At 38.4% G+C, this 26764-nt stretch overlaps 1 protein-coding gene across 8 annotated transcripts in view; it reads right to left on the bottom strand.

The window, feature by feature from the left end:
- Window positions 1-16668: 16668 nt before the first annotated feature.
- Window positions 16669-26764, bottom strand: part of LOC107131258 (butyrophilin subfamily 2 member A1-like) — a 109548-nt gene continuing 99452 nt past the window's right edge. For all 8 annotated transcript variants that reach the window (XM_059880602.1, XM_059880604.1, XM_059880608.1 and 5 more), the window contains 5 exons: window positions 25915-25935; window positions 19277-19297; window positions 18251-18277; window positions 17874-17900; window positions 16669-17701 (listed from right to left, as the gene is read on the bottom strand). In XM_059880602.1, coding sequence (XP_059736585.1) covers window positions 17178-17701; window positions 17874-17900; window positions 18251-18277; window positions 19277-19297; window positions 25915-25935 — 620 coding nt within the window. In that variant the 3' untranslated portion in view covers window positions 16669-17177. The remainder of the gene's footprint in view (window positions 17702-17873; window positions 17901-18250; window positions 18278-19276; window positions 19298-25914; window positions 25936-26764) is intronic.

The following is a 26764-nucleotide window of genomic DNA, read 5'->3' as shown; positions in this document are numbered from 1 at the left end:
TCTATCCAGGATGCTGAAAATAGTTGATTTCTACATCTCCAGCTCCATAAATATTTCTAGCCCATCCATTCACAAAGCTGCTGCCTATATTTGCAGTCATCAGGAGTTTATTTTCTCCAGGATAGTCCCATGAATTACATACTGTCAACCCATAAAATGTTTACTCTAGGCAAGAACACAGGAATCATCTACCTTTCATGTGTTATTGAAACATCTACATTCAGTTTAATCAATTAGGACAAAAACTAAATCCTAGGGATCATCAGCTGAATTTACAAGATGTCTTCTGGTTTCTTGCATTTGATCCCTAATAGACAAGTGTAACTGACTCTCAAGGTTCTCAAGTCCCACACTGATGTCAACATGATGCATTTCTTTGGCCTTGGAGGTGTTTATACCTGTCATGAGAATGCTGTACATGGTTCTGTCTCTCACATGGCAATTTGGGTGATAAATTACCAAGCTTATCCTCTCCTGCTGTCAGACCAGAGAAAACATGCACATAGAAACGTTTCTCATCTATAAAGTTTTGTAGATGAAAATGCTGAATGATCCTATTTGGAGGATATTCTTTTAGATTAATGGGCAAGATTAAGAACAGATTTCAATGATCTTGAATGCACAAGGGACATCAGAAAAGCAAATGCCTCAGTAATATTCTCCCTGGCTTTGGAGAATTTCAGGGACTTGAAGGATGTTATGGCCTGCAACTGTGCAGCACCTGTGGACACCCAGATGCTGTATTTCTCATTTCTCTGAGCCTACCTAGTAATTGCTAATAACTCTTTTTTTACTGGACAAATTGTTAACTCCATGGTTAATGTCAAACAAAAAAGTTAAATAGGAAAAATCTAAGGCAAAAAGTAACAGCCAAGTCCTACCATAAAAATTCCATTAAAAATATCAGGAATTTCTACCAAGCAAATCCACTATTGGGTTTCCCAGGTGGTGCTGGTGGTAAAAAACAAAACAAAACAAAACTCACCTTCCCATGCTGATGGATGTGGGTTCAATCCCTGGGTAGGGAAGATCCCCTGGAGGAGGATATGGCAGCCCACTGCAGTATCCTTGCCCAGAGAATCCCATGGACAGAAGAACCTGGCAAACTGCAGTTCATAGGGTGGCACTAAGTTGGACATGACTGAAGTGACTTAGCATGCTTGGAAGCCCACTATTATTATAAGGTGCTTAGGTGAGAGACTTTGGCTACTGCTGATAGAGAAATGGGGGTCGGTTTTTCTACCACTTAACTTTATGTAGGGCTCCAAAGAGGAAAAAAAAAATGATAAAGGAATTTCTGGAGATTTTTTGCTTTAAATCCTGATTTCCTTTGGTAAAGACAACTGCTATGCTTCCCTGATTAAAGACTATGTTTTGTTCTTATGTAAATGTTCTGTGTGTATAATTTTACTTTTATTTTATTTTTTGGCATTCTGCTGAAATATACATATATTCATTCTCCAGTTACATAGTAGTTCCTGAAAATTTATTTCCAATAATAGAATTCTATCACAAATCAAGGGATGACAATTTCTCTCTCCTAATGCTCAGGAAACTATTTCCTTGCTTGCAAGCTTCTTAATGTTTTGTTAGTTTATACTGGCTTGCACAATTTAGAACAAATGAGCAATTGAATGAATGAAGTTCATATTTCCTTATATTGAGTGTCTTTATTATTCTATTTCCGCCTGCATTTTTAAAATAATTCATATAGAATAGTCTTCAAATAGTTTTTCCCACAAAGTTTGCTGATTTTCTCATCTCTGTTTGCTCTCCATGAACTCTCTACTGAGTGTAATACGATGCCTCTCTCTGTCTCTTTCTTCCATTTCAGTAACTGCTGATGTTTAAATGTCTTACTTGAGATAAGGAGAAATAAAAGCATGTAAAATTTTATTGCCTACATGAGAATGATTGCAATAACAACCCAGACACAACTGACGGCTTAGCAAAGATATTTGGGCCGTAAATTGGTTGACCTTTGTCCACAAAGGAGAGGAAGATACAGTTTTTATTGCTGGGAAAGTAATTTGATGAGAAAATTTTTATATGTTTCATTGTTAAAAAACAGAGAATCTTCCAGGTCCATAAAAGTACTGGGACATTTTAGAGGCAAAATCATGAAAGAAATGTTGGACAAGAGCACTCAGAGATGACTCTCTTCCCATAGCCTGCCATTCCTTCTGCTCTCATGATATTTCTCCCAGTTTTTGAGAGTCTTAGCCTCCAAAAGCATTCACTCTCCTCTGGATATAAGGTTATGTAGGTTCAGTTCAGTTCAGTTGCTCAGTCGTGTCCGACTCTTTGGACCCCATGCCTCACAGCACGCCAGGCCTCCCTGTCCATCACCAACTCCCAGAGTTCACTCAAACTCATGTCCATTGAGTCCATGATGCTATCCAACCGTCTCATCCTCTGTCATCCCCTTCTCCTCCTGCTGCCAATCCCTCTCAGCATCAGGGTCTTTTCGGCCACCTCATGCGAAGAGTTAGTCAACTCTTCGCATGAGGTGGCCAAAGTATTGGAGTTTCAGCTTTAGCATCAGTTCTTCCAAAGAATACCCAGGACTGATCTCCTTTAATATGAACTGGTTGGATCTCCTTGGAGTCCAAAGGACTCTCAAGAATCTTCTCCAACACCACAGTTCAAAAGCATCAATTGGTCAGTGCGCAGCTGTCCTCACAGTCCAACTCTCACATCCATACATGACCACTGGAAAAACCATAACCTTGACTAGACAAACCTTTGTTGGCAAAGTAATGTCTCTGCTTTTGAATATGCTATCTAGGTTGGTCATAACTTTCCTTCCAAGGAGTAAGCGTCTTTTAATTTCATGGCTGCAATCACCATCTGCAGTGATTTGGGAGCCCCAAAAAATAAAGTCTGACACTGTTTCCCCATCTATTTCCCATGAAGTGATGGGACCAGATGCCATGATCTTAGTTTTTCTGAATGTTGAGTGCCGGGGTCCAGTCTCAGCAGAGTCCAGGGATACCCTCAGGATGAACGGCGTCGGCGAGAGAGATGACATGGGGAGAACAAGCTTAGGTGAAGCGGGTCTGCAGCTTTATTTTCAAAAGGAGCTTTTATATCCTGAGTTACACATTTCCAGAAGTGAAAGATGCAGAGTCATGCAGAAAGTACTTAAAAAAAAATAATAAAGTTACATTCTTATGGATCAAAGGTGCAGTGGGTTACAACAAAGAAAGAACTTATTAACTCAAAGGTCTTATGTTGCTAATGCCAAGGCTATTACTTGTTTTTTTCTATATTCCAACTATATCAAGTAATGCACTGCCAGCACACAATGGGTAAGGGATATGGAAACTTGGCAGCAAGCATTGGCTCAACAATGAAACCCTCCACCAGTACTATCTAATAATTTTTCACCCCTTAAAGGGCTCTATGCCCATTAGGACTTTTAGAATGCTTAGGCTTCCCGTGCCTTTCATGGTTGGGAAGTTGTGAACAATCATGTGCGTTAGTTGCAAGAGTATGGATAAACCTGCCAAGCAAGCTAGAATGCCAACAGGAGTTTAAATTGAAATACTCCTTTCATGCCCAGGAGACTTATTAACTAGACCCCTAAGTTGATTTTCTTCAGAGAAAGGTGGTTGGGGATAGCCCCCTGTTAATGTCAAAAGAGTTGGTGAAAGGCATAATATAGTAAATAGTAGACAGACAGACAGACTTGGTTTCAGGGTATATGCTCAAGCAGGTCCAGGGGAGTCCCTCGAGTCCTGATCCTCCTTGCTTGTCAGGTCTCCTCCGCATGACCCTGTCATGGGTGGGATCTCCCATGGTGACCCCTGGAAGTTGAGCTTTAAGCCAACATTTTCACTCTCCTCTTTCACTTTCATCAAGAGGCTTTTTAGTTCCTCTTCACTTTCTGCCATAAGGGTGGTGTCATCTGCATATCTGAGGTTATTGATATTTCTCCTGGCAATCTTGATTCCAGCTTGTGCTTCTTCCAGCCCAGCGTTTCTCATGATATACTCTGCATAGAAGTTAAATAAGCAGGGTGACAATACACAGCCTTGACGTACTCCTTTTCCTATTTGGAACCAGTCTGTTGTTCCATGTCCAGTTCTAACTGTTGCTTCCTGACCTGCATATAGGTTTCTCAAAAGGCAAGTCAGGTGGTCTGGTATTCTCATCTCTTTCAGAATTTTCCACAGTTTATTGTGATCCACACAGTCAAAGGCTTTGACATAGTCAATAAAGCAGAAATAGATGTTTTTTCTGGAACTCTCTTGGTTTTTTTTTTTTTTTTTTCATTTTTTTAATGTAGGTTAATTTAGCCAATTTATAACTGTAGCTTAAATGACTACTTTGGCTTCCCAGGTGACTCAGTGTTTAAGAATCTGCCTGCCAAGAAGGTGATGTGGGTTTAATCCCTGGGTCAGAAAGACCCCTTGGAGAAGGCAATGGCAACCTGCTCCCATATTCTTACCTGGGAAATCCATGGACAGAGGAGCCTGGTGGTTTACAACCCAGGTGGGTTGCACAAGTGTTGGACACAATTTAGCAACTAAACAGCGATTGACTGCTTTAACCATGATTTGGTGGTAATATTCTGCCTTGAAGATATTTTCCATCATGTGTTATGCAGTCTTTAATAGTGGGTGAAATATCATCTCCTCTATTCTTTCTCAGGTATAATCACATCAGATGATACTTGCTCCCCAATCACTTTCATCTCTCACTCTCTGCTCTCCTTTCTACATAAACATATGTTCTTATATTTCCCTTTTTAACAAAATAATATTCAGCAAAGCTGTTCAAAACACTGGAGAGGGGAATGGAAAACCACTTCAGTATTCTTGCCTCGAGAACCCCATGAACAGTATGAAAAGGCAAAAAGATAGGACACTGAAAGATAAACTCCCCAGGTCAGTAGGTGCCCAATATGCTACTGGAGATCAGTGGAGAAATAACTCCAGAAAGAATGAAGAGACAGAGCCAAAACAAAAACAATACCCAGTTGTGGATGTGACTGGTGATAGATACAAGGTAAAATGCTGTAAAAAGCAATATTGCATAGGAACCTAGAATGTTAGGTTCATGAATCAAGGCAATGTGGAAGTGGTTAAACAGGAGATGGCAGGAGTGAACGTCAACATTTTAGGAATCAGCAAACTAAAACGGGCTGGAATGGGTGAATTTAATTCAGATGACCATTATATTTACTACTTTGGGCAAGACTCCCTTAGAAGAAATGGAGTGGCCATCATAGTCAACAAATGAATTCAAAGTACACTACTTGGATGCAATCTCAAAAATGGCAGAATGATCTCTGTTCATTTCCAAGGCAAACCATTCAATATCATGGTAATCGAGGTCTATGCCCTGACCAGTAATGCTGAAGAAGCTGAAGCTGAACAGTTTTATGAAGACCTACAAGGCCTTGTCTAACACAATGAAACTAAGCCATGCCCATGGGGCAACCCAAGATGGGCGGGTCATGGTGGAGAGATCTGACAGAATGTGGTCCACTGGAGAAGGGAATGGCAAACCACTTCAGTATTCTTGCCTTGAGAGTCCCATAAACAGTATGAAAAGGCAAAATGATAGGACATTGAAAGAGGAACTCCCCAGGTCAGTAGGTACCCAATATGCTACTGGAGATCAGTAGAGAAATAACTCCAGAAAGAATGAAGGGATTGAGCCAAAGCAAAAACAATACCCAGCTGTGGATGTGACTGGTGATAGAAGCAAGGTCCGATGCTGTAAAGAACAATATTACATAGCAACCTGGAATGTCAGGTCCATGAATCAAGGCAAATTGGAAGTGGTCAAACAAGAGATGGCAAGAGTGAACGTCGACATTCTAGGAATCAGTAAACTAAAATGGACTGGAATAGGCGAATTTAATTCAGATGAGCATTATATCTACTACTGCAGGCAGGAATCCCTCAGAAGAAATGGAGTAGCCATTATGGTCAACAAAAGAGTCCGAAATGCAGTACTTGGATGCAATCTCAAAAGTGACAGAATGATCTCTGTTCATTTCCAAGGCAAACCATTCAATATCACAGTAATCCAAGTCTATGCCCCAACCACTAATGCTGAATAAGCTGAAGTTGAATGGTTCTATGAAGACCTACAAGACCTTTTAGAACTAACACCCAAAAAAGATGTCCTTTTCATTATAGGGGACTGGAATGCAAAAGTAGAAAGTCAAGAAACACCTGGAGTAACAGGCAAATTTGGTCTTGAAATAAGGAATGAAGCAGGGCAAAGACTAACAGAGTTTTGCCAGGAAAATGCACTGGTCATAACAAACACCCTCTTCCAACAACACAAGAGAAGACTCTACACATGGACATCACCAGATGGTCAACACCAAAATCAGATTGATTATATTCTTTGCAGCCAAAGATGGAGAAGCTCTATACAGTCAGCAAAAAACAAGACCAGGAGCTGACTGTGGCTCAGATCATGAACTCCTTATTGCCAAATTCAGATTTAAATTGAAGAAAGTAGGGAAAACCATTAGACCATACAGGTATGACCTATTTCAAATCCCTCATGATTATACAGTGGAAGTGAGAAATAGATTTAAGGGCCTAGATCTGATAGATAGAGTGCCTGATGAACTATGGAATGCGGTTCGTGACACTGTACAGGAGACAGGGATCAAGACCATCCCCATGGGGAAAAAAAGCAAAAAAGCAAAATGGCTGTCTGAGGAGGCCTTCCAAATAGCTGTGAAAGAAGAGAAGCAAAAAGCAAAGGAGAAAAGGAAAGATATAAGCATTTGAATGCAGAGTTCCAAAGAATAGCAAAAAGAGATAAGAAAGCCTTCCTCAGAGATCAATGCAATGCAAAGAAGTAGAGGAAAACAACAGAATGGGAAAGACTACAGATCTCTTCAAGAAAATTAGAGATACCAAGGGAACATTTCATGCAAAGATGGTCTTGATAAAGGACAGAAATGGTATGGACCTAACAGAAGCAGAAGATATTAAGAAGAGATGGCAAAAATACACAGAAGAATGTTACAAAAAAAGGTCTTCATGACCCAGATAATCACGATGGTGTGATCACTCACCTAGAGCCAGACATCCTGGAATGTGAAGTCAAGTGGGCCTTAGAAAGCATCACTACGAACAAAGCTAGTGGAGGTGATGGAATTCCAGTTGAGCTTTTTCAAGTCCTGAAAGATGATGCTGTGAAAGTGCTACACTCAATACGCCAGCAAATTTGGAAAACTCAGCAGTGGACACAGCACTGGAAAAGGCGAGTTTTCATTCCAATCCCAAAGAAAGGCAATGCCAAAGAATGCTCAAACTACTGCACAATTGCACTCATCTCACATGCTAATAAAGTAATGCTCAAAATTCTCCAAGTCAGGCTTCAGCAAAATGTGAACCGTGAACTTCCTGATGTTCAAGCTGGTTTTAGAAAAGGCAGAGGAACCAGAGATCAAATTGCCAACATCCACTGAATCATGGAAAAAGCAAGAGAGTTCCAGAAAAACATCTATTTCTGCTTTATTGACTATGCCAAAGCCTTTGACTGTGTGGATCACAATAAATTGTGGAAAATTCTGAAAGAGATGAGAATACAAGACTACCTGATCTGCCTCTTGAGAAATTTGTATGCATGTCAGGAAACAACCGTTAGAACTGGACATGGAACAACAGACTGGTGCCAAATAGGAAAAGGAGTAAGTTAAGGCTGTATATTGTCACCCTGCTTATTTAACTTCTATGCAGAGTACATCATGAGAAACGCTGGACTGGAAGAAGCACAAGCTGGAATCAAGATTGCCAGGAGAAATATCAATAACCTCAGATATGCAGATGACACCACCCTTATGGCAGAAAGTGAAGAGGAACTAAAGAGCCTCTTGATGAAAGTGAAAGTGGAGAGTGAAAAAGTTGGCTTAAAGTTCAACATTCAGAAAACTAAGAACATGGCATCTAGTCCCATCACTTCATGGGAAATAGATGGGGAAACAGTGGAAACAGTGTCAGACTTTATTTTGGGGGGCTCCAAAATCACTGCAGATGGTGACTGCAGCCATGAAATTAAAAGATGCTTACTCTTTGGAAGGAAAGTTATGAGCAACCTAGATAGCATATTCAAAAGCAGAGACATTACTTTGCCAACAAAGGTTTGTCTAGTCAAGGCTCTGGTTTTTCCTGTGGTCATGTATGGATGTGAAAGTTGGACTGTGAAGAAGGCTGAGACTGAAGAATTGATGCTTTTGACTTGTGGTGTTGGAGAAGACTCTCGAGAGTCCCTTGGACTGCAAGGAGATCCAACCAGTCCACTCTGAAGGAGATCAGTCCTGGGATTTCTTTGGAAGGAATGATGCTAAAGGTGAAACTCCAGTACTTTGGCCACCTCATGCAAAGAGTTGACTCATTGGAAAAGACTCTGACGGTGGGAGGGATTGGGGGCAGAAGGAGAAGGGGACGACAGAGGATGAGATGGCTGGATGGCATCACTGACTTGATGGATGTGAGTCTGAGTGAACTCTGGGAGTTGGTGATGGACAGGAAGGCCTGGCGTGCTGCGATTCATGGGGTCACAAAGAGTCGGACACAACTGAGCGACTGAACTGAACAAGGCCTTCTAGAACTAACACCCAAAAAAGATGTCTTTTTCATTTAGGGGACTGGAATGCAAAAGTAGAAAATCAAGAAACACCTGGAGTAACAGGCAAATTTGGCCTTGGAGTACAGAATGAAGCAAGGCAAAGGCTAATAGAGTTTTGCTAAGAGAATGCACTGGTCATAGCAAATACCCTCTTCCAACAACACAAGAGAAGACTACACACGGACATCACCAAATGATCAAGACCCAGATAATCATGATGGTGTGATCACTCACCTAGAGCCAGAGATCCTGGAATGTGAAGTCAAGTGGGCTTTAAGAAGCATTACTACAAACAAAGCCAGTGGTGGTGATGGAATTCCAGTTGAGCTATTTGAAATCCTCAAAGATGATGCTGTGAAAGTGTTGCATTCAATATGCCAGCAAATTTGGAAAACTCAGCAGTGGCCACAGCATTGGAAAAGGTCAGTTTTCATTCCAATCCCAAAGAAAGGCAATGCCAAAGAATGCTCAAACTAACACACAATTTCACTCATCTCACATGTTAGCAAAGTAATGCTCAAAATTCTCCAAGCTAGGCTTCAGCAATACGTGAACCATGAACTTCCATATGTTCAAGCTGGTTTTAGAAAAGGCAGAGGAACCAGAGATCAAATTGTCAACATCTGTTGGATCATCAAAAAAGCAGGAGATTTCCAGGAAAAAAAAAAAAACAAAAAAACATCCACTTCTGCTTTATTGACTATGCCAAAGCCTTTGATTGTGTGGGTCACCACAAACTGAGGAAGATTCTTCAAGAGATGGGAATACCAGACCACCTGACCTGCTCTTGAGAAATCTGTATGCAGGTCAGGAAATAATAGAAACTGACATGAAACAACAGACTGGTTCCAAATAGGAAAAGGAGTACATCAAGGCTGTATATTGTCACCCTGCTTATTTAACTTCTATGCAGAGTATATCATGAGAAACGCTGGGCTGGATGAAGCACAAACTGGAATCGAGATTGCCAGGGGAAATATCATTAACCTCAGATATGCAGATGACACTACCCTTATGGCAGAAAATGAAGAACAAAAGAGGCTCTTGATGAAAGTGAAAGTGGAGAGTGAAAAGGTTGGCTTAAAGCTCAACATTCAGAAAACTAAGATCATGGCATCCAGTCCCATCACTTCATGGCAAATAGATGGGGAAACAGTGGGAACAGTGGCAGACTTTATTTTGTGGGGCTCCAAAATCATTGCAGATGGTGACTGCAGCCATGAAATTAAAAGGTGCTTGCTCCTTGGAGGAAAAGTTATGACCAATATAGATAGCCTATTAAAAAGCAGAGACATTACTTTGCCAGCAAAGGTCTATCTAGTCAAAACTATAGTTTTTTCCAGTAGTCAATAATGGATGTGAGATTTGGACTATAAAGAAAGCTGAGCGCTGATGAACTGATGCTTTCAAACTGTGGTGTGGAGAAGACTGTTGAGAGTCCCTTGGACAGCAAGGGGATCCAGCCAGTCCATCCTAAAGGAAATCCGTGCTGAATATTCATTAGAAAGACTGATGTTGAAGCTGAAACTCCAATACTTTGGCCACCTGAGGTGAAGAGCTGACTCATTTCAAAAGACCCTGATGCTGGGAAAGATTGAAGGAGGAAGGAAAAGGGGACCACAGAGGATGAGATGATTGGATGGCATCACAGACTCAATGGCCATGAGTTTGAGTAGACTCCAGAAGTTGGTGCTGGACAGGCAGGCCTGACGTGCTACATTTCATGAGGTTGCAAAGAGTAGGACACTACTGAGCGACTGAACTGAACTGTTTCAAAACAAGTAGAAACAAGATTTCTTCCTTCTAACCTGCATTTTCTTATAGGTTCTGCTATATCTTTCTGCCTTTCACGGTCAATGTTTCTTTGAAAGAGCAGTCCACATTCTCAACTTCTTCACTTACTTGACACCCATGTACTCTTTAAATCCCATCAGTCTGCTCAAAGTGCCTCAGGTAGATTGCATATGCTCTGCTTGGGTTTTATTTTTTCAGCTCAGCCTGAGCTAACGTCACCCTCCACAGCATTTGGATGTATATGATCACTAAGTCTATGACATTCTTGTCTTGTTTGAGTTTCATGAAATGGCACTTTTTAGTTTCTAATGGGTATCTGTGGGCCAGTTATGTGGTCTGTCTCTTTAGCCCAGTCCTTAACCTCTTTCCACACCCCAATTCCTCTTACTGAGGATTTCAAGCTTTTGCTTTATTTTTCTCAACCTGTATGATTTCCATCATTAATTTTATCTAGACTCGTGAATTTAGCAGTCATCTATATAAATGTATTTTAGGCACTCTTCCTGAGCTTTTGACAGATATATTTACCTCCAGAATGTCTCCTCTTGATTATTTTGTTTTTCAAATTTAGCATATGCAAAGATGAACTCACCATTTGCTCCTCAAATATTTTCCTGTGGCTGTAATCTCAGTCTCAGAGAATGCCAAATCATCTGCTCATATGATATTTAGCACTGTCAACATTTCCTGATGACAGTTATTTAGAGAAAATATTTTTTGAAAGAAATACATTTTCTTTTTACTTTTTAGTGTATCTCTAGGCTTTTAGTGTTTTTGGTATAATATCAGAAGAATATTTCTGGGTGTATGAGTAGCTCATTTTCATATCTCAGTGCTGTCTACCCAACCTGATATTTATACAGTCATAAAAGCAGAAGTGGTTATGTTCTTTCAGCTTTAAAATCCTACTGTCTTGGAAAACGTGGTTCAAAACCTGGCAATCGTGTATTTGTTGAAGTTTCTTTCCTTCAAAGAAGAGTTTTTCCTCAAAGTAACTCAAAATAGCAGGAAAATTTTATCTCTCTTCTCTCCTGCCACTGAAAGTCTCCAGCACTACCCTAGCACTTAGTAATGGAAAATATAACCCTCAGTTTGGTGGTGGTGTTAGTTGCTTAGTCATGTCCGACTCTTTGCAACCCTATGGACTGTAGCCCTCCAGGCTCCTCTGCCCATGAGATTCTCCAGATAAGAATACTGGAATGTGTAGCCATTTTCTTCTCCAGGGGATCTTTCAGACCCAGGGCTCAAACCCAGGTCTCCTGCATTGCAGGCAGATTCTTTACTACTGAGTTACCAGGGAAGGCCTAACCCTCAGTTTGGGGACCTTCAATTTCTAAGTTTTTTTTTTTTTTTTTCTAATTTTATTTTATTTTTAAACTTTACATAATTGTATTAGTTTTGCCAAATATCAAAATGAATCCGCCACAGGTGGTACTGGCACAAAGACAGAAATATTGATCAATGGAATAAAATAGAAAGCCCAGAGATAAATCCACGCACATATGGACACCTTATCTTTGACAAAGGAGGCAAGAATATACAATGGATTAAAGACAATCTCTTTAACAAGTGGTGCTGGGAAATCTGGTCAACCACTTGTGAAAGAATGAAACTGGACCACTTTCTAACACCATACACAAAAATAAACTCAAAATGGATTAAAGATCTAAACGTAAGACCAGAAACTATAAAACTCCTAGAGGAAAACATAGGCAAAACACTCTCCGACATACATCACAGCAGAATCCTCTATGACCCACCTCCCAGAATATTGGAAATAAAAGCAAAAATAAACAAATGGGACCTAATTAACCTTAAAAGCTTCTGCACATCAAAGGAAACTATTAGCAAGGTGAAAAGACAGCCTTCAGAATGGGAGAAAATAATAGCAAATGAAGCAACCGACAAACAACTAATCTCAAAAATATACAAGCAACTCCTACAGCTCAACTCCAGAAAAATAAATGACCCAATCAAAAAATGGGTCAAAGAACTAAATAGACATTTCTCCAAAGAAGACATACAGATGGCTAACAAACACATGAAAAGATGCTCAACATCACTCATTATCAGAGAAATGCAAATCAAAACCACTATGAGGTACCATTTCACACCAGTCAGAATGGCTGCGATCCAAAAGTCTACAAATAATAAATGCTGGAGAGGGTGTGGAGAAAAGGGAACCCTCTTACACTGTTGGTGGGAATGCAAACTAGTACAGCCACTATGGAGAACAGTGTGGAGATTCCTTAAAAAAACTGGAAATAGAACTGTCTTATGATCCAGCAACCCCACTGCTGGGCATACACAATTTCTAAGTTATTGCACCAGATTCATCTAACTGTCAAAGGCTCTGTGGTTTTCTTCTTTCCACTATCAGTTTTCCTCTGTTCAAGCCATGCCCCTTGCCTGAATTAGTAAGGAAACAAAATGGCCAGTCAATTGGAAGATATGGGGTGTGTGTGTGTGTGTGTGTGTGTGTATGTATATGTATATATATATATATATATATATATATATACACATACAGTGGAATATTACTTAGCCATAAAAAGAATAAAATAATGCCATTTTCAGCAACATGGGTAGAACTAGAGATTATCATACTAAGTGAAATAAGAAAAAGACAAATATTGTATGATATCACTTATATGTGGAAACTAAAATATGATAAAATTAACTTATTTATGAAACAGAAACAGACTCACAGATATAGAAAATAATCTTGTTTATCAAAGGGGAAATGGGTGGGGGAAGGATAAATTAGGAGTTTGGGATTAACAGATACAAACTATATAAAATAAACAACAAGATCCTACTGTAGTGCACAAGGAACTATATTTAATCTCCTGTAATAAAAAAATAATGGAGAAGAAAAAAAAGTCAATTAGTACCAGGCTTTGAAACTTGATAGAGTTAAGGTGTAGATCACAGACAACCGATACTATAAAGAACCATATAGAGTAAATGTGTTAGGCTTGGCAGTCCGAAAAGCAAAATTAAAGTTATTATGTAGGCATGTATATGAAATCAAAGCTTTGTGCATTTATATAATAAGATAGGAAACCAATTTTGTTGATGAAATTCAAAATCTGTAATATAGTTCTTTTTTTTGGTAATACAGGCTAACTAATAATAATTGAATTCTCGCTTGTCTCTTTTTTCTAGGTTTGAAGATAACATTTTGTTTAATTGAGGTTCAATATTATTGTTTCCCATCTCCAGATTTATTCCAGATGTTCATTAGTGTTGATCAGTAATGAGATTTTATGTATTTCAGTGGAAATGACAAATAGATTTATGCGATTAGAACTGATAGAGTGCCTGAAGAACTATGGATGGAGGTTCATAACATTGCACAGGAGGCAGTGATCAAAACCATCCCCAAGAAAAAGAAATGCAAAAAGGTGAAGTGGTTGTCTGAGGAGGACTTACAAATAGCTGATAAAAGAAGAGAAGTGAAAGGAAAAGGAAGAAAGGATAGATATATCTATCTGAATGCAAAGTTCCAAAGAATAGCAAGGAATGATAAGAAAACCTTTTTTTTTTTTTTTTTTTGAATTTATATCTTTGCCATTTATTTTTTTAAATCTTATTCAAAATATTAAATAATACAATTTCAGATATGAAAAAAATTACCACAAGAACAGTTCAGGTGTACCTCCACTGTGCCTCCCTTCCTTACTGAAACAGTAAACGGTCCACCAAAGAGAAACGATGGACTGCCCTGCCTCTTCCATCTCTACACAAACAATATGCCCACTAGCTCACCTGGGTTTTTTGAGTGGTGTTTAACACATATTAGGGGTTATGTTTTCTAAAAAGTTGTTGTGACACCTGTAAGTCAACCATGTTTCAAATCATATATTTACATACTGATCAATGGAGGAAAACAATAGAATGGGAAAGACTAGAGATCTCTTCAAGAAAATTAGCGATACCAAGGGAACATTTCATGCAAAGATAGGCACAATAAAGGACAGAAGCTCTATGGAGCTAACAGAAGCAGAAGGTATTAAGAGGTGGCACGCATACACAGAAGAACTATAAAAAAAAGATCTTAATGACCCAGATAACCAGGATGGTGTGATCACTCACCTAGAGCCAGGTGAGTCCAAAGTCAAGTGGGCCTTAGGAAGCATCACTACGAACAAAGCTAATGAAGGTGATGGAATTCCAGTTGAGCTATTCCAAATCCTAAAAAATGATGCTGTGAAAGTGTTGTACTCAATCTGCCAGCAAAATTGGAAAATTCAGCAGTGGCCACAGGACTGGAAAAGGTCAGTTTTCATTTCAATCCCAAAGAAGGGCAATGCCAAAGGATGTTCAAACTACTGCACAATTGCAGTCATCGCACATGCTAGCAAAGTAATGCTCAAAATCCTTCAAGCTAGGTTTCAATAGGATATGAACTGAGAACTTCCAGATGTTCAAGCTGGTTTTAGAAAAGGCAGAGGAACCAGAGATCAAATTGCCAACATCCATTGGGTTATTGAAAAAGTAAGAGAGTTTCAGAAAAACATCTATTTCTGCATTATTGACTATGCCAAAGCCTTTGACTGTGTGGATCACCACAAACTGGAAAATTCTGAAAAAGATGGGAATACCAGACCACCTGTCCTGCCTCCTGAGAAATCTGCATGCAGATTAAGAAGCAACAGTTAGAACCAGACATGCAAGAACTGACTAGTTCTAAATTGGGAAAGGAATATGTTAAGGCTGTATATTTTCACTCTGCTTATATAACTTCTATGAAGAGTATATCATACAAAATGCTGGGCTGGATGAAGTACAAGCTGGAATCGAGATGGCCAGGAGAAATATTAATAACCTCAGATATGCAGATGACACCACCACCCTTATGGCAAAAAGTGAAGAGGAACTAAAGAGCCTCTTGATGAAGGTGAAAGAGGGGAGTGAAAAAAACTGGCTTAAAACTCAACATTAAAGAAACAAAGATCATGGCATCTGATCCCACCACCTCATGGCAGTTAGGTGGGGAAACTGTGAAAACAGTGATAGAATTTATTTTCTTGGGCTCCAAAATCAAAGCGGACAGTGACTGCAGCCATAAAATTAAAAGACCCTTGCTCTTTGGAAGAAAAGCTATGACCAACCTAAAGCAGAGATATTACTTTGCCGACAGAAATACATATTGTTAAAGATATAGTTTTTCCAGTAGTCATATATGGATATGAGAGCTGGACAATAAAAAAGGCTGAGCAGTGAAGAACTGATGCCTTCAAATTGTGATGCTGGAGAAGACTCTTGAGAGTCCCTTGGACAGCAAGGAGATCAAGCCAATCCGTCCTAAATGAAATCAAGCCTGAATATTCATTGGAAAGACTGATGCTGAAGCTGGAGCGCCAATACTTTGGCTACCTGATGTGAGGAGCCAACTCATTTGAAAAGACCCTGATGCTGGGAAGGATTGAGGGCAGGAGGAGAAGGGGACAACTGAGGATAAGATGTTTGGATGGCAATGGACGTGAGTTTGAGCAAACTCTGAGAGATGGTGAAGGACAGGGAAGCTTGGTGTGCTGCAGTCCATGGGATTTCAAAGAGTCAGACATGACTGAGTGACTGAACAACTATAGCAACATCAATTCATGAGCATTTATTTTAGTTTATTATAGTCATTGTTTGGATGTCTCGAAAACTAGTCGCTTTGTTTATATTTCAGTTTGAGGAATGTGAGTCTATATAGTTCATGTTGAGATTTTGCCTTTTCCTCTTGTGTATAGATTTGCCTATTGACCCTAGCTTGGTATTACTAATGCCACCCTCAAGTAGACAGCTAGTGCTAGACTCAATTTCAATATTGGATCTCCACTTGGTGAGGACTACATTCTGTCCTTCCTATACCAACTATCTACCTGTTTTGGTTTCTGTTTGCTAGGCATGGCCAACAGACTGTGTGTAGTTTTTTCTGCTTTGTCTTCATGAAGGGCCCTTTTTAAGGTGGATACCCATCTACCTGTCCCCGCTATTATGTTATTTGAGATCTTCCTAACTTGATGGGTTCCTTCTTCTTCCTGCTGCTGGAACTGAGCCCAATATCTGCCTCATCTTCACTACCCTCCTCAGTGTATCTAGTTTCTCTAGCCTTCCTGTCTAGCTTGTCCAACTACCACCCAAACTCTAGTTGCATCTGAATATTCAACTGTAGGTGTCATCTACTACCATTCTTTATCGGAAGGTGCTTCAATACTGAGTTAGTATTGAATTGAGTCACAACTGACAAAAATCCAGCATACAAATGGCTTAAAGATGTAAAACTTTATTTCTTATGGGAAATAAATGATAAGACATAGAGTAGTTTCATAAAGTTGTCAAAACCCCAAGGTGATTCCATCTTCTCATCCATCTATATCATATCACATGATAATATTACATGATCTGAAATGTTCTTAGAGATCTATCCATTATGCCACATTCCAGGCATCAGAAAAATTAAAGAAAATAAGAACATCACATAATTTTCCTTTAAGGACACATCCCAAAGATCATAGATAATAATACATCTTATAATGCACTGCTCATAATTTAGTCACATTTAGCAGGGAATGCTAGGAAATCTAATCTTTGTAATAGGCTGTCATAGGCATAATTATAAGAATTGATATGACGGGCAACCACCAGTCTGTGTCTCAGAGCTTCATCTTGAGAATAAACCAGTAAGGGAGGAAGAAAAAAAAATCAGTTTGTGTCTAGTGGGGAAAATTGTAATTGTCAGGGAAAGGTAGGCACACGAATTACAATATTAATGTGTTCTACTCCACTTGGACAATAGTCAAGGAGCCTGAGTCAGAAGCCTGAAGTCTAAAAAGTGGTCTTAGGACACCATAAAATGCTTGTTCAGAAAATGTGAAGATATGGGATCCATCTGCCATGTTATAGAAAGATACATCTCCAGCCTCATAATCCAGGAATACTCCCAACCTACAGGGTTTTTCTTTTAGAGTAAGATATGTTTCTGGGGATGTAAGGCCCCAGTACTCCCCCTCATAAAGCCTAATGGCCCAGAAACCATTCTGCGGTGACATCTTGACCCTCCCATTCCTTGTTACATTATCCCTACAAACTCCTAGGTCCCAGGAATGTGCATCCCCAACCTCCACCTCCCAGAAGTATCTCTTTGAGCTGACATGCAGCTGACCAAGCACACAGGTAAGGGAGGTAAATCTCTGTGAGCAGCTGGGAAGATCTTGACGTGGTTCTTGCCATGTTACTCTTCTCCCCTCTTCAGACAGGAAGAGGGCAGGATGGGCAGTGGCTGCATCCAGAGTCAGATTTACTGCAAAGACAAGAGAGCATCATGTTTCTGGAAATGGTATCAGTAGGCTTGGGCCAGAGTCTCCCTTCTGTGAGAGCTTCTCTGACCCTGGGGAGATCCAGTTCACCTCTGTGCATCTTCCCTGGGACTACCTACAAGGAACAAGGTCGGTCTTGGACCATGATAGACTCACCAGTCTGGAACTCTTCTTTTCTCCAATCTGCAAGGAACAAATGAACATGAGAATCTACCATCTGACAGATAGAGCTGCCTGTCTGTCCAGAGCACCATGGTAATAAACTCCTTAATTCAAGAATAACAGCAAACAACAAAGAAAAAGCCTCTTTTATATACTTGAATCTCTTTTTACAAGATGCTAAACTATATATGTCTTGAAGACCTGCCTTGTACCTATGCTCTCCTTATCAAAAATTCATATAGGATAAATATTTGTAATCTATTTAAGATGTTTGAAAGGAAATATAGGATATCATGGGTCTAAGAAAAATAATAATAATAATCTAAGAAAAACAGAACAGTAAAGATTTCTGAGAGATGGTCATTACTCACCAGACTTGAATTGAGCCTCCTCCTTCTCTGAAAGAAAAGACACAATCATGCATGTATATATAAACAGATTTTCTTAACATCATAAAGAAGATGCCAGTAATGCCATACATCTGTCAATATTTGTATCTGAAACTTGCTAAATAATTTCAAAAGCAATGAAAGAAATGTCTAAAGTTCATTTCATCTGGAAACTCCACTATAATATGAAGAATATAATCTGATATGAAATGACATGAAGATTTAATAATTCTTATAGTAAGATACTAAAATAGTATAGAATAATCTTAGAAATTAGCCATAGAATTTAGAGATATATTATCAATGAACTTTATCCAAGTGACTGAAATATGCTCAAGGCCCTGAAGGAAGAGAAATTTGTTGAATCAACTAATAAGTGGTTAAAATAAAAATGAATGAAGGGTAACGATTTTGGCTGGAAAGAAACAACGATGCTAAGTCATATAAAAAATAATTATATGCCTAAGATAACTGGAGACTATGGCCAAGCAAAGTGTATCAAGATTACACTTGACATTAGTATATGCAAAATGTTTAAAAGGTCAACAAAGGAGGAACTTATCTTATTAAGCAACTTTGGAGTCTGGACTCTGTTCTTAAATTGAAAGAGTATAATATATAAAAAATTGGGACTCCATCTCAGAGCACATGAGAAAAAATCAAAGTTAAGGGAAGCTTTCTGTTGAATGAAAATAATCACACTCTTCTTAGCCTAATCCCTTTCATCTCACCCATCTTTTTTTTTTTTTAATCAACCTTAAAACGAAGTTATGGTAATCACTAGGAAGATAAAAGAAAAGGGAAATAAAAGGCAGAGGAAAAAATTAAGAGACTTAATATGGGAACTTTATTAGAAGTTCAGGATGCCAAAAAGAAAATGGATAAGGTAATTTGAAATTCACAAGAAGGCAAAGGAAAGATAGGATTATGTAAGAGGTGAATGTCAAGAAATAAGAGGAAAAAATATATCTAGGAAATACATCTTTTGAAAAAAGTAATAAAACTTACCAATTGCCTTCTGGAGTTGTTCTGAAAAATATAATGGAAAAACTCATGTAAATTTCAAGGAAAACCAGAAAATGAAAGTGAAAATAAAATTTTCACTGCACCATAAATAGATAAAATGAATGTAATTAGGGGGGAAAAAAAAAAGTCCTGAAAAATACCAAGGAAGCTAATATTTTTATCTTGGAAAAATGGTGACAATTTGTTCTTGCAGACAAAAAAAGTGTTGCCTGACATTTTGGTAAACAATGAATGTTGCCTATCATGAAGCCAACAGAACCAGATGGTGCACCCTGTGGGTATTCAGGATGGAGAAAAACAGGATACTGGCCCCAGTAGTTAGGATGCTTATCAAAGGAATAATTTCAATAAACCCTGACTCTTGTATCTTACTATATATAAAAAGGATTAACTTGAGATGCCTGTTTTGTTTTTTTTAATTATTATTAGAGATAATCTTGATGTGTTCCACTACTGTTTTGCTTTTGTTTTTTCAGTAAAAACTCCTAATTTGAATCCTTCCTTACCTCTCTGTAAGAGTTCCTCAGAAATCTCTGAGAGGCTGTATCCTAGGTTATAGTCCTGAGTAAGGTCCCCAAATAAAACATAACTTAAATCTTTTAGCTTGTGTATTTGTTTTTCAGTCAACAATTTTGATTTGGTGACCAAAAAGGGGCCAAAACCAGACTTTTATTCTTCACCTGATCTCCATGAGGATCTCTAGCTTTGGCACTAACAGAAGTTCCTTTGTGTCCATCTGCCTCTTCAGAGGGTCCAGATGATTCTGGGTAGACCTTGAATCTCCCATTATTTACTGATGAACCTGAGTTTTAGTCAGTGGTGATAAATCTATGGAGTAGAAACTTTCTTAGAAATTTAGTTTCAAGAAGAGATGCCTGAGAAAAAGACACTGAGAAACTTTGCTCAGTTGAAAGACACTTAAAGGGTTATCCTCAGCTGAGACACACTGGGAAGATTTTATTGTGTAAGTATAGAATTAATACTTACAAATACTTGTTTGTTGTGAATTAAAGGACATCTCACCCCAAAAATGGCCAAATTGAGGCTCACTTTGGCATACCAAAATTATGTTTTTGCAAGCTAGCTTAATAGAGCTGGCTTGATGAACATCTTTTCAGAAATCTGACTTTAAAGGAAAAAAAAAAAACCTCTTCTATGGGGGACCTTGCATTTTTGTCCTCTGTCTTTGAGAGGCAGATGTTCTACTTGCTCTTCCCAAATTTCATTTTTCTGTGTTTTGAGAGCTTGGCCTCTGCTATGCAGAAGGTACATAATGGTATACATTTGGCAGCCAGTCAAATAGACTGGGATTCTGAGCTATCTTTTTGTCTGGCTATGCCAACTCTCGGTAAAGAATCTGCCTGCAAGGTAGGAGACCTGGCTCGATCCTTGAATCAGGAGGATATCCTGGAGAAGGGAATGGCTATCCACCCCAGTATTCTTGCCTGGAGAAATCCATGGACAGAGGAACCTGGCCAGCTACAGTCCATGGGGTTGCAAAGAGTCAGATATGACTGAGCAACTAACTGCATACCAACTTGCAGGGAATTTGTTATAAGTTGCTCCAACCCATAAGGCTTTTGTCATCTTAACTTTCAGTGCATCTGCCTTCACAGTGTACTGTGAAGGCCCTTTAATTTCTTAGACTATTTTTGGGAGTAAACATTTTAGATCTTGTAAAGACTACATCCTTTGCCCTCTCTTGTGGGGACACCTTTTGTGTCCTTTTGGTTTAAGTTGCTATTAAGATATTACTCATCAATAGTCAGACAATGGATCCTTTAAATTGGAGAAATTTTAAATTGGTAAATTTTTAGAAAGGTCTCATTATAAACAGCAATTTTGTTTATGAGAAAAACAAATTACAAAGTGGCTAATAATATATATATGAAATGGATAACCTGAAAACTCTCTTTAGTTTAACAAACAAAAAAATTGTGAAGCCTTATTTGTGGTCACAGCTTCCCAATCAAGTAGTCTTATAAATGTTAATAAAATATTATATCAATTGCTAATTAAATTGATTAATATGGGAATAAAAAGAAGCTGAAGGAAAGCCTAAAATTTCTTTCTCAATAGGTGGAAATTTCAAAAGGACTCATCCCCAAAAGAAAAATCTTTCCATGGTTATAAAGAAACAGAATTTTTAAAATGGACATTAACAGGATTAAAGCAAAATTTGTACCATACTACCTGAGGTTTGATAAGCCAAAGGAATTCCTTGTTGGTCTTCAACATTAAAAGGCCCCAAATAAGTCCACTTTATTTATCATGGAAGAATAATTACAGAGGTATCTGATAAGCTGTTAATTACTTGGGGCAACAGTCAGGACAATTAATCAAATTGAAAGATTGACAAAAAAGTCTTCATCCCTTGGTTCAGTGTCTCACTGAGGATACCAGTGAATTTATACAAAAATTGATAATATGGCTGGTGGCTATAAAGAAAAGCTTCTGGTACTCATTGAAGATCAAGGCTTGCTAATGGAATCTTAATGAAAATTAAAGTCAAAGATATGAAAATTGATATAATTGAGATCAAAGTTTATAAAAATTGATGTATTTAAGTAAGTTTCTATATTTTAAGAATGTTACATCTCTTATGTCTGATTATATTGTGGGATAGACATTATACCTCACTCTTGAGTGCTTCCCCTGACTGGTATTATAAGACAAGGCATATAAATCTGTCCCTCAGGCAATATTAATTAAATATACTAAAGGAAACCAGTAGGGTTACCTGTGCTTATACAATGTGAAATAAAAACTGAGAGCTAACATTTAAGGCTAATAAAAACAGTAATAGGGATTATTTGCTGTAGGTTTGATTTGTGATTTCCCAGCATTTAATTTATCAAAGCTAAAGTTTTATCTGAAAAAACTATTTTAGACATACCCAAAACAGAATTATTCTTAGATTTCACCTGAAAATTCCATTCTAATTTACTTTTATTTTATACTTTATAAAAATATCATCACACCAAGGTAACTGGGAAAGACCCAGAAACAGGGTCTTTGTCTAATGCCTTATGCAAATTTTTGAGGGATGATACATTGAACCCTACAGTTATAAAAGATAGGCTTGATTTTCAGTTTAGTTGGAAATCTTATCAATGATATAAAATATCAAATTAAAGAAAATATTGTTAGACAAATAAATGTTTTAACACCATTTAGGTGGCAGATTGAGCTTCCCTATTGAGCTTCCCTAGTGGCTCGGCTGGAGAAGGCAATGGCAACCCGCTCCAGTACTCTTGCCTGGCAAATCCCATGGACGGAGAAGCCTAGTAGGCTGCAGTCCATGGGGTCGCTAGGAGTTGGGCACGACTGGGCGACTTCACTTTCACTTTTCACTTTCATGCATTGGAGAAGGAAATGGCAACCCACTCCAGGGTTCTTGCCTGGAGAATCCCAGGGAAGGGGGAGCCTGGTGGGCTGCTGTCTCTGGGGTCGCAAAGTCGGACCTGACTGAAGCGACTCAGCAGCAGCAGCAGTGGCTCAGTAGTAAAGAACCCACCAGCAAATGCAGGATACATGGGTTCGACTGACTCCTGGGTTGTAATGATCCTGGAGGAGGAAATGGTAACCCAGTCAGTATTATTGCCTGGAAAATCCCATGGACAGAGGAGCCTGGCTGGCTACTGTCTATGGGGTGGTAAAACAGTCGGACACTGACTTAGTGACTGAACAACAACAGATGGCAGAACAGTTATTTGGGGTTGGGTTTCATGAGTTTGAGTACACTCCAGGAGTAGGTGATGGACAGGGAAGCCTGGCGTGCTGCTGTTCATGGGGTCACAAAGAGTCAGACACGACTGAGTGACTGAACTGAACTTAGTTGCTAATTCATGTTTGATCCTATGTGACCCCATGAACTATAGGCCACCCGGTTCCTCTGTCCATGGGATTTCCCAGGCAAGAATACTGGGGTGAGTTGTCATTTCCTTCTCCAGGGGATTTTCTGGACCCCGGGATCAAACCTTGGTCTCTTGCATTGCAGACAGAGTCTTTACTCACTGACTCACCAGGAAAGCTTGAAGCAATTGTCTTTTTCTTGCAAATCCATAAGAATCAGAAAGGTATCGTGCATTGAACCTGGACTGGCATCTCGTTTCATACATGATATTTTACACGATACTGGATGCTTGGGGCTAGAGCACTGGGACGACCCAGAGGATGGTATGGGGAGGGAGGAGGGAGGAGGGTTCAGGATGGGGAACACATGTATACCCGTGGCAGATTCATTTTGATATTTGGCAAAACTAATACAATTATGTAAAGTTTAAAAATAAAATAAAATTAAAAAAAGAAAAAAAAAAGAATCAGAAAGGTAAATGGCCTTAGACTGAGCCTAATTAGCTCAAAAAGGTAGAACCTGAACCAAAGTTAGACAGTGGTAGGAGTGACAGGGGACTCAGGAGGTCTTTTAAGTTCAAATTGCTGGAAAGGCTTCCTCACCTAAAATCTACTTCACAACTTCCTTAGGGATTTATCAGGAACAAATACAAATCTTAAATGTCTTTTCCACAAAATATAAAGCCTTAATCACTCAAACAAATAAGTTTGATTTATTCCAACTCTTATTTATAAACTAGAAAGTCTATATTGGAATACTTGATTCATGACTAAGTTTTAAAGTGAAGCTATGAGATCTATGGTTCAGTTCAGTTCAGTCGCTCAGTTGTGTCCAACTCTTTGCGACCCCATGGACTGCCAAATGCCAGGCTTCCCCTGTCCATCACCAACTCAGGGAGCCTACTCAAATTCATGTTCATCAAGTCCGTGATGCCATCTAACCATCTCATCCTCTGTCGTCCCCTTCTCCTCTCACCTTCAATCTTTCCCTTCATCAGGGTCTTTTCAAATGAGTCAGTTCCTGGCCAAAGTACTGGAGTTTCAGCTTCAGCATCAGTCCTCCCAATGAATATTCAGAACTGACTTCCTTCAGGAAATCAGATCTATGATTTCCTCTAGGAAATCAGACCTATGGTTATGTCAGTTTGTATGTCTGTGTGGATTATATATATGGTATGTGTCTACCTTCAGATAGTATTATCAAATTTAAATTATAAAAGAGCTGTTTAATTGACTTAAAAGTAGGTGCTTACAAATTAAATGTTTCTAAATATAAAGGAAACCGGCCCAGATAATTTTGGATTCATGTGATTAGTATTAATTTAATATCTGGTATTAAAGTTACTTTAGGCTTGTTGGTTTAATTGATGTGGACATGTCTTTGGAGTCATCAGTATTGAGTATGATATATTTTTGTAACTAGGTTTATTGAAAGCCGTTAAGTTCATGGTATTTCTGTTGCAGAGTTTTTCAGCAAGAAAAATTACCTTGGTGTGATGATATTTTCATAACATATAAAATAAAAGTAAATGAGATTAGAATTTTCAGGTGAAATCTAAGAATAATCTATTGTGGGTATGTTTAAAATAGTTTTTCCAGATAAAACTTTAGTTTTGATAAATTAAATTAAATGATGGGAAATCACTGAATACATAGATTATTCAAATACAACAAAATAATGGAACATTGCTAAACATTTTTATGCTTATCTACTTTGTCTTCTTATGAGAGGAAACCTAAAGATAATTGAGTTTATTAGACATGTGTTTTTTACCACACTGAGGAAAGAAATGGTGCTATGAGAAGATGTATGTTTATAGAGGTTATGGAATGTTAAGCTTGAGAATCAAGAAATTCCTGTATGATGAACCGTTCATAATTGCTTACTTGTTTTCACTAGAGATTAAGGTATTTAAGAGTTAAAATTATAATATATGCAATTAAATTTACTTGGATGTCAAATGAAACATTTCAGTATGTAAGAAAAGTAGAAGGTATATTTTCAGCAAAAGATGGTATGAGGAATGGAGATACATTTTGTTAAGGGGAAAAACATGATTTTGTCTTACAGCTGGTTATTTCTAAGTGGGGAAAGAAGGGGTTACCTAATATAGATACAGAAAATTGTGAAAAGCTTGTGAAAAAGGATTCCTGAGAAAATAATTTTGCACATGGTAAGGTGGAAGTGGAATTGGACTTTATTAGGCAAATAAATTATGTTCTTGATGTTGAATTAGGGCAGAACTGGAATTTTCTTTCTGTTAAGAGAACAAAGATTTTGGGAATGTTGAGCTACACCTGATAGCAGATTGTGAATTTCTTTGCCTTCTAAATGTTCTGTATTTGCCTTGAAATATTTTACTATCACTTGGGTTAAATGAATAAACATTGATGCACAGTGTCCTATGACCCTATTTGACCAAGTGTTTTAAAACTTTTTGATAACTCTGACAAACTTATCTGAGGAAAAGCCAGGAAAAGTTACTACAGCAAGAAGCAAAATAAACCTGGGAGAAGGTATGTCTAATACTTATACAATGAGAGAAGACTAGTAAATACTCAAAGACATTGGAAGCATGACCTAAAGTCCAAACTGGACCAGGCTGTGAAAAGATAATGAAGAAAGAAATGCAGAACAAATCCATGAGCAAAAATTCAGGTTAAAATAGGAGACATTCTGAAGAAGTTTGAGCCAATAGGTGTTAATCCATAAAAAGGTTGTTGATCAAAAAGTTTTATAGGTATAAAAGAATATCAGAATTTACCAGCTGCGTTCAGAAGTTCCTCTGCAAAATAAAAAGAAAACAGCTATGTAAATATTATTGAAAATAAATATGAAGAAAATTCAAATGTATTAAAATTTGGTAGGCAAAATTTTCCTTAAACACAGGCCAGAATGAAGCCTATCTTAGCTCCATTACATGAAAGGAAGGACAATAAAGTATTACGCAACAGGGAAGGGGTTTCCAAGTCAAAAGAACCAAGCTGGACTTGAAGAAAGCTGATACATCAGAAACTTAAAAAAATACCAAAACTCCACAAGTATATTGTTAATAAAATTTACTGGACAGTAAGGATCTGTCTCCTTGTATTGCAAAGACATGACAAATCAAATGAGTAAGCTGGGGGAAACTGAAGAGAAAATGAGGATTGTACACATCAGTTAGATGTGACAGTGAGAAGAAATTATGGAAAAGTGAAGGGATATTGGGGTGGAGGAAGCTGATCATTGAGAGGCAATTATGCCGGTCTAAGAAGCAGATTAAACAGTGACTAGGAACAGAACAAAATACATTTTATTATCGATTGATAACTTACCTTTATCTCTGCTTCAGGAATAAGGAATTATTTCCTTAACATTCTTCTACCTTAGCCATGCAAATATGCATTGTTAACAACACATGCATATTTAACCTATTTAAAATTTTCCCAGTCACGATTTCTTTGATGTTCAATCTCTACTGTCATTGCGAAGTTAGATTATATTCATGGGAAAGTGAAAGTGAAGTGAAAGTCGCTCAGTTGTGCCTGACTCTTTGCAGTCCATGGAATTCTCCAGGCCAGAATACTGGAGTGGATATCCTTTCCCTTCTCCAGGGGATCTTCCCAATCCAG

The sequence above is a fragment of the Bos taurus genome, chromosome 23, assembly GCF_002263795.3.
Source record: "Bos taurus isolate L1 Dominette 01449 registration number 42190680 breed Hereford chromosome 23, ARS-UCD2.0, whole genome shotgun sequence".
Taxonomy (NCBI): Eukaryota; Metazoa; Chordata; class Mammalia; order Artiodactyla; family Bovidae; genus Bos; species Bos taurus.
The sequence above is the reverse complement of the archived record's forward strand: the minus strand, read 5'-3'. Positions and strand labels throughout refer to the sequence as shown.